At 43.3% G+C, this 9,383-nt stretch overlaps 1 protein-coding gene across 5 annotated transcripts in view; it reads left to right on the forward strand.

Moving 5' to 3' along the window:
* The window catches only part of abcb7 (ATP-binding cassette, sub-family B (MDR/TAP), member 7), a 172,016-nt gene extending 170,356 nt beyond the window's left edge, over window positions 1-1,660 (forward strand). For all 5 annotated transcript variants that reach the window (XM_060927517.1, XM_060927518.1, XM_060927515.1 and 2 more), the window contains one exon: window positions 503-1,660. In XM_060927517.1, coding sequence (XP_060783500.1) covers window positions 503-724 — 222 coding nt within the window. In that variant the 3' untranslated portion in view covers window positions 725-1,660. The remainder of the gene's footprint in view (window positions 1-502) is intronic.
* The last annotated feature ends 7,723 nt before the right edge of the window (window positions 1,661-9,383 follow it).

Below are 9,383 nucleotides of genomic sequence, written 5' to 3' on the forward strand. Positions count from 1 at the left end.
AAAAAATAGATACTGTAAATTGTTATTAATCTTGAGTGCTCTGTGGAAGTTTGTGTCTTTCTTTCTCTCTTCTCCTGTGCTTCTTTTTCATGCACCTCTTTACCCACCCCCACTCATCACTGCCTTCCAATCTCTCTCTCTCTCTCTCTCTCTCTCTCTCTCTCTCTCTCTCTCTCTCTCTCTCAATCTGGTCCTTATATCTGTCTTGTCTGATCATGCCCCCTCTTCAATTTCCTCCTTTCTCACCTCCTCTTTTCTATACCTCCTTCTGTCATTGTCTTATGCACTCCTCCCTTATTTTTCTCTTTTGCCTCCTGTGCCTTTACTTCTTTCACTGTCTTTATCTGCCATGCCTTCTGTCAACATTCCTTGTTTCTCACCTCATCTGTTCTGTCCCTCCACTTGTTTCTCTTACTTTCTCTGCGTTGTGCTTCTCTCACTCACTCTCTTCTCTCCCTCTCTCTCTCATCTCTGTTTTCTCTCGTTTCCCATGATGATGAAGGGTAAGGTGGCAGAGCGGGGTGATCACCACACACTCCTGAGCACTCCAGGCAGCCTGTATGCTGATCTGTGGCGCACACAGAACAGCAAAGTGCTAAACGACAACAGAGACAGGACACAGCCTGCTCCAGCAGAGAGAGTCTCACAGAAGGAGGAGGAGCGCAGGAAGCTGCAGGAGGAGATCCTCAACAGCGTCAAGGGCTGCGGCAACTGCTCCTGCTGAGACACACACACCCCAGTTGTTTTTTGTTGAGTCAGACTTGGTGGGAACATGTATGCACATAGGCATGCCTATGACAGACTTTATCTGCTCATGTGCCTGGGTTTAGACTGAACCCAGCAGTGTTGATGGACTCTGGAGGTCCAGCAGGTCTCCTGGCTTGGTATGGTATTCTGTAATCTTTATCATGTACACTATACCTGCCTTTCTCTTAACACATTATATAGGTGTTTGAACTTTTAAAATTTTCTCCATGTGGAAAAGCCTTTTTATCATGGATGTGTACATATAAATATAACGTGCGATGGGTTTGTACAAGAGAGAAGAATCACATTGTACAGATGTACACATGTCTCTGATGGCTATTTTGTAAGTGAAATACTGACTGGATGTAACAGGAACAGTTTGTGTCCTTTTGAATATAGCATTGCGTGTCTTGTTATATCAGGTGTTTGTACCAACATTTTCATAAAAGATGATGGGTTATTTAAGAGGACATAATGATTTTTCACATTCCTCATTACATATCAACAGCAGAATTGACCCCAGCTTTGATTTGCTTGTTGTGAGCAATATTCAACATAATGGGTATTTACTTAGGACTGTTTTTATTTTTTCCCCATTAGCTCAATTTATAGATATATTGACTGGAAATATTGTCAAAAAGCAATAAATATGTAATTCAACTCAAAATCCGCCTTTATAGTAGTGTATCGTGACTTCTCATTGAATGACACTTGTGTTAAAATGCAGTGATGTGTTAATTTAAGTATTCTGAAATTTGAATTGGAAATGACCTACTATAAGGGTAATTCTCTTTAAAAACTTTTTCCTTAGTTGTCCCATCATAGTGAGGCATTGCATTTCTGGCCATAAAAGCCAGGAGCAAAGGCAACTGTTGTAATGGAAATAAAAGCTCAAATAATTATGGCAATTTCAGCCAAGTGTGTTTGTGCTAATTGTTTTGCTATGATAAATGTGTCACTAGAGCTTATGATTGATGTCTGATTGTTGTTGAAGGTCTCATTTGGCACCTGTTGGCATGTGTAGGTGTGGAGCAAGATAATATTAGACCAGGTGTTCATGGATAAATATAATTGAGCACGTGTTCAGGAACCCATATGTTTATGGGGCAAAAATACTGCAATTATCTTCATTGGATTCCACAAAAGATAAAATGATAGGACTAGAAATTACGTTTAGAATCAAAATCCCTTCACAAATGTTTTGGGATGAAATGAAATCTCTGGGTAATGTTCATCTTGCTATTTAATTAGACCTTAACTTTGGTTTACATAATATGTGGTGCAACTAAAGAAGACAAACTGTCTGGATTATTTTGCCATCTTTCTAGATGCCATTTAAAAAAAACAGCTATGATATTAGCCAGTTAAATATGGGCAGCTTTAACTCAGATTAACAGCTGTTGAATAAGATAACTGAGTGTTCAACAGACTGAAATAAAATGGCATTGAAATCATAAAACAACTAGAAGGGCACTTGGTAGAGCGCATACCTCTGCCAAGCCAGATCATGTCAACATCAAAATCAAACCGCTTGAACCTAGGATAATACTGAAGCTGTATGCCAAATTTCATGAAAACCCACTCACTACTTCTTGAGTTATGTTGGGAACACACACAAAAAAAATCACGGGTCTATATACATATCTGGATTTGAATGAACATCTAATCAATTGTTCCTTGACCTATGGCCCAACTTTCCTCAACATTTCAACATCCATTCACTACTTTTTGACTTGCGTTGGGAACCATCAAACAAACAAACGAATGTGAAAACATCATCCCCTCCAACAATGTTGGCAGAGGTAATGAAAGAAATTACAAACAACTACTCTCAATTAAAAGAGGGTTCCAGCACCTTCGGTGCTTGGACCCCAATAATAAAGGGGGAAAAATCAGAACACTAGAAGGGCACTCTGTCAAGTACATTCCTCCGCCAAGCCACAAATTCAGATTTGCATCAAAATCTAATCAATTGTTCCTTGATCCTTTCCTCAAAATTTCATCAAAATCCGTTGACTACGTTTTGAGTTATGTTGGGAACAAACAAGCAAGCAAACAAACGGAGACAAAAACATAATGTCCTCCAAGAAAGTTGGTAGAGGTAATAAACAAATACAGCCACAAGCATCAATCTGTGGAGTCCAAGTAGCCTTCACAAATAGCACCTGCAGATGCCAGTTCTTCCCAAGATACATGATATGGCCAAAAATATGGGGACCCCTGACCATCACATACATATGTGGTTCTTCTTGAAACTGTTGCCACAAACATGACACACAAAACACATGGTTTGCCAAGGTTGGAGTAGAAAAACTTGAGTGGCCTGCACTGAGCCCTGACCTCAACCCCACTGAACACCTTTTGGATGAACTGGAACACTGACTGCACCCCAGGCCTCCTTACCCAACAGCAGTCCCTGACCTCACTAATGCTCTTGTGGCTAAATGAACAAATCTCAACAGCCATGCTCCAAAATCTAATGTAAAGCTTTCTCAGAAGAGTGGAGGTTATTACAACAGCAAAGGGTCAATAATCTGGAATGGGATATTCAAAAAGTACATATGGGTGTGATGGTCAGGTGTCCACTTTTGGCCATATAGTGTAGACAGAACATTCTAGAGGCAGTACATGAACATACTGTTCATTTCATGATATAGCTAAATGGTAGCCCTGGAAAATTTCTACTGAAAAGTAATTGATGACAGCCATGTTTTCAAATCACCCAGTCATCATTAGAAATCTACTTAAAAATTAACACAATAATGCTGAATTTTCAATCTTTGATTTTTAAAATTGAATGTGTTTAACATTTTTTGGAAGGCTTTCACTCATATTCAATGTTAAATATTTTTAAAATACTATTTACACACCGGGCAGCACAGTGGTTAGTGGTTAGCGCTGTCACTCACAGCTAGAAGGTTCTGAGTTCAAGCTCAGCGGCCAATGGGGGCCTTTCTGTGTGGAGTTTGCATGTTCTCCCCGTGTCTGCGTGGGTTTTCTCCGGGTGCTCCAGTTTCCCCCACAGTCCTAAGACATGCAGGTTAGGTTAATTGGTGGCTCTAAATTGACCATACTGTAGGTGTGAATGGTTGTTTGTCTCTAGGTGTCAGCCCTGTGATGATCTGGCGACTTGTCCAGGGTGTACCCTGCCTCTCACCCATAGTCAGCTGAGATAGGCTCCAGCTTGCCTGTGACCCTGCACAGGATAAGCGGTTATGGATAATGGATGGAATTTACACACCTAATGCTTTCTGGCCATACTATGTTTGACAGGCTATAACAGATTAAAATATTTAGGACCTGTTAATGATAATCAATAAAAGTATCATAACAAGCATTTGTATTCTCATAAATATACATTCCAAAGCTGTCACTAAGACCGAGCACTGATTCCCATTTCATTGAGCCTCTTCTTGCTAATTCATGCTACTACTGGAGTCTTCAGTTTTAAAAAGCTTGAGTAGTCTTACTCCAGCCTCTTGTCATTCAAGCAGCAAATAGTACAAGGCTGCTTTGTTTTAAACCAAGCTCTTTTTTCTGAAGCCCAAACCTGCTCTCTGCTTGCTGCTATTATTCAGTGCTAGCAGTTCACATATGGTGTGTTACATGATATCTGTATAGCCCAGTACACCATGTACAACCATATGTTTGAAATGCTTCTGAATTTATGCTTTCTACTATCCATTCTTTCTTACGTTTTTTTTATACAGTACTGTGCAAAAGGGGCGGCATGGTGGTGTAGTGGTTAGCGCTGTCGCCTCACAGCAAGAAGGTCCGGGTTCGAGCCCCGTAGCCAGCGAGGGCCTTTCTGTGCGGAGTTTGCATGTTCTCCCCATGTCCGCGTGGGTTTCCACCGGGTGCTCCGGTTTCCCCCACAGTCCAAAGACATGCAGGTTAGGTTAACTGGTGACTCTAAATTGACCGTAGGTGTGAATGTGAGTGTGAATGGTTGTCTGTGCCTATGTGTCAGCCCTGTGATGACCTGGCGACTTGTCCAGGGTGTACCCCGCCTTTCGCCCATAGTCAGCTGGGATAGGCTCCAGCTTGCCTGCGACCCTGTAGAACAGGATAAAGCGGCTAGAGATGATGAGATGAGATGAGATGAGCAACGGGTCATCTCACACTAAATATTGACTTTGTTTCACTTATTATGAGTGGGCTAGTGGTTAGCGTGTTCCCCTCTTGATCGGGAGATCGCGAGTTCTACTCACGGTGGGGTCATACCAAAGACCATAAATAAAAATAAAACATAAAAATGGTGCCATCTGGCAAGGCATGCTGCAATCCAGGTGCGAGTGTGGAGTCAAACTCTCGTGGTTACCAGAGGACTAGCCCCCCACTGTAACCCTAGCTATGTAATATAGGCAAGAGGCCGAGGGCTACGAAATGGAGATCGGCGCCGCCAAACGCGCCGTGAATGGTGCGGGAAGGACTTTGACTTTTTGACTTTCATTTATTATGGTTTACTGCTGTTTAGAGTACTTTTTATGTGGAAACATTTAATTTAATTATTTTTAAGCCATTTTTGGTCTACAGTGTTTCTTTACATGTGCCTAAGACTTTTGCACAGTAATGTATATACGTTGCCCTCCACAATTATTGACACCCTTTGTAAAGATTAGTAAAAAGGGGTTAGAAAAAATCCACCTTTTAATGAAGTAGCTTCATCTCAAACTGAAAAAAATGAGAATAAACCATCCTTTGATTGAAATAAATGTATTCAGAGAAAAACAAATCCCACACCAAGAAATGATTATTTCCAACAAAAACAAATGTGCCACTATTATTTACACCCCTGCATTTAATAATTTGTACAACCTCCCTTTGCCAGTAAAACAGCACCAAGTCTTCTCCTATAACATTTTATAAGGCTGGAGGTACAGAGCAGGACATCTGAGACCATTCCTCTTTACACAATCTCTCCACATCATCCAGGGTCCTTGGCCCTCTTTTGTGCTTGCTCCTCTTCAGCTCACCCCATAGGTTTTCAATGGGGTTCAGGTCAAGGGACTGAGAGGGTCATGGTAGAAACTTGATTCTATGGTCAGCTAACCATTTTTGTGTTGATTTGGACATACAGTATGCTTTGGATCATTGTCCTGCTGGAAGATCCAGTGATGACCCTGTTTTAGTTTCCTGTCTGAAGCATTTGTTTTAAAATGTCCTGGTATTTCATGGAGTCCAAGGTTTCCAGGGCCTTTGGAGGAAAAACCAATGTGAGAACTATGTTACCCGGATTTGACAACATAGACATCAGACATGGAGAAACCAAAACATTACAGAACTTCCACCATATTTTACAGTTGGGATCAGGTTCTTTTTATTATAGCCATCTTTCTTTTTACACCAAACCCACCTTGAGTGTGTATTGCCAAAAAGCTCTGTTTTTGTTACATCAAACCATAGAACATGATTCCAGTCAAAGCTGTAGTAGCATTTTGCTACTAGGTACTTACGTTTGTGGTTAACTGATAGAAAAGGTTTTTTTTTTATCTTCCAAATAATCTATTAGCATGGAGGTGGTGCCTGATTGTGGTTTTGGAGACTTGGAAACCCTAAGATTTAACTTTTTCTTGTAAGTCACCAATAGTAATTGGTGACTCAAAGCCCCTGGCAGGTTCAACCATGCCGGGCAGGTTACAGGTGAGAGGTCAGATGAAAGGCAGTACAACAACAAAAACAGCCAGGTAGACGGAGCTCGCTAGCCCTGAAAGGCAGTTCGTCTAGGGGAAGGAAAACCCTGATTTCAAATCACCTGCTGTCTTGTAGGTTTTGTCTGTTTAGGCCAAGGCTAAGGGAGTAAACCCTGATCAAAACTCCGGAGGGAGGGACCCGTAGGCAGTTGTTGGTGCAGAGTGATCCACAGCCATCTTCTGGCATCTCCTGCAGCTCTAGGGATGCTTCAGACATATAGACCTTGTCTCTCCTTCGGAGTGAGTTCTTAGAGTCTAGTGGGGGGTGGTGCGCTATGGGCAAGGCACTGCTCCCTAGTATGCCCCGGCGCAGCAGAGGTCCGTTATTTCAGCGGGAAACAGCAGTTACAGGTTATAAGTTCTCCCAAATTGGCGCAAGGGAGGATGCCACGGGCTGTTTTTGACGGTGGGAGCGGCTGTTTAGCTGCATAGGATACGACTACCACCCACCAAAGCCTGGCAGCCCCAGGCCAGTAAGGTGTCAACCCGTCACATCTGTCCGCCTCACAGGGTGCATGAGGATAGACCAAAAGTCGAATGACAGATGAAAAACTGTACCCGTTACCAAGAATAGAAAGAAGTACTTGCATATTGGAACATGGAATGTGAGAACTATGTTACCCGGATTTGACAACATAGACATCAGACATGGAGAAATTAGAAAGACTGCTCTCACTGATGAGGAACTTCAGAAACTGCAGATGGACATTATTGCTCTCCAAGAAACAAGGATTGCTGAAGATGGGTGTTTGAGGGAAGCAAATTTCACCTTCTACTGGAAGGAACTGGAAGCTAATCAGCCTCGGTGGTATGGTGTTGGTTTTGCTGTGAGAAACACCCTTGTTCAATCCATAACTACACCTGTCGGGATCTCAGAACGCTTGATGTCATTGCGGCTAAATTCGACTGGAGGTTATGTCAATTTCATCAATGTATATGCACCGACCTTTACTGCACCAGTAGAGTTGAAAGACAGTTTCTACAAAATGCTTGGTCAGGTCTTTACTTCGATCCCACAAGGAGAACAGCTCTATATCCTTGGTGATTTTAACGCACGGGTAGGCAGAGACCATGACACTTGGCCCGTGACACTTGGCCCGTGTCACTTGGTCACTTTGGTGTTGGGAAGATGAACGAGAATGGACAGAGACTTTTGGAGTTCTGCTCAGAGAGGGAGCTTGTCATCACTAACACAATGTTTGGAGTGAAGGAGTGTCGGAGAGTATCATGGTGCCACCCAAGGTCCAAACACTGGCATCAACTGGACTTGATAATCATCCGTAAACAACATCTGAACACTGTCAAGGTAACCCGCTCCTTTCACAGCACAGATTGTGACACATATTACTCACTAGTAGCGAGCAGAGTGGAGATCACACATAAACGCATCCATAGGCGGAGACTGGAGGCCAGGCCCCAAGTTGATGCTATGGTAGCCAGGGAGCCGGAGAGAAAGGAAACTTTTTCTAGGGAGTTCTCTCGGAGAATGCAAGAGCGTGTGACTGGTGGCACAGTCAATGACGTGTGGCATACACTGAGTAAGAGCATCTACGACAGTGCAGTTGCCAGTTGTGGAAAAAAGAGACAGGCAGGCAAGGACTGGGTTGGGGCGTACGCCAGTTCTCTTATGCCCTTGCTTGATGCTAAAAGGGTGCCAATGTTTGAACACAAAATAAACCCATCACAAGCCACATTAGATTGTCTTCATCACACAAGATCAGAGGCACAGAGGGAAGCTAGGAAGTGTGCAAACCAGTACTGGACAGATTTGTGCTCTTCTTTTCAATCTGCTTCAGATGGGGTAATGTAGGCACGATGCACAGTCTCATGAAAATAGCTCTCGGCCCGAGGGTTTCTAAGACTGCACCATTGAAGTCAAAGGAGGGAGAAGTAATAACTGACAAATCCAAACAGCTTGAAAGATGGGTGGAACATTACTCTGAATTGTACTCAGAAGAAATACCAGAGAAACCCAGACTGGATGAGGTCCTACCAGTATTCCTTGAACTAGCAGAGTTGGATGTGATGCCTGAGGAGAGTGAACTTCTCGAGGCGCTGAGTGCTCTACCCAGCGGCAAGGCACCTGGTCAGGATGGCATACCATCAGAATTCCTGAAGGAAAACAAGGAGGTAATACTGTGCTATCTGTATGAACTCCTTCAACAGTGTTGGGAAGAAGGCAAAATTCCTCACGAAATGCGCAATGCCAAGATTGTGACCGTTTATAAGAACAAAGGTGACCGAGGAGACTGCAACAGCTTCAGGGGAATCTTACTGCTGAGCATAACAGGGAAGGCTATTGCATGGATAGTACGCAAGCGCCTACAGACGCTAGCAGAACGTGTGCTCCCGGAGTCTCAGTGTGGTTTTAGAGCAGGGCAGTCTACCATGGACATGATCTTCACATTGCGACAACTACAGGAGAAGTGTAGAGAGCAGTGTATGCCGCTTTACATCGCCTTCGTAGACTTGACAAAGGCGTTCGATACTGTCTGCAGATCTGCCCTCTACAAAGTACTCAAGGGTATCGGATGTCCACCTAAACTCCTGAAACTGGTTATCTCCTTTCATGAGGACATGAAAGCCTGTATTCAGTTTGATGGCTCTACCTCCAACTGTTTTGACATCAGAAATGGAGTTAAGCAGGGGTGTGTGCTGGCACCGACTCTTTTCAGCATCTACTTTGCTGTACTCCTCCGCTTTGCCTTCAATGGAAACCAGGATGGCGTTTATATCCGGTCACGTACAGTACAGATGGCTCACTGTTTAACCTGGCAAGACTCAGGGCAAAAAGTAAAACTGTTGAGCTGTTCTGCAGAGGACTCCTTTTTGCTGATGATGCAGCACTCACGGCACATGAGGAGGCAACTCTGCAGGGACTGTTGGACAATTTAGCCCGGGCCTGTGATCTGTTGTGCATTATCATCAGTGTCAAGAAGACAG

This window comes from Neoarius graeffei, chromosome 8, assembly GCF_027579695.1.
Source record: "Neoarius graeffei isolate fNeoGra1 chromosome 8, fNeoGra1.pri, whole genome shotgun sequence".
Classification (NCBI taxonomy): Eukaryota; Metazoa; Chordata; class Actinopteri; order Siluriformes; family Ariidae; genus Neoarius; species Neoarius graeffei.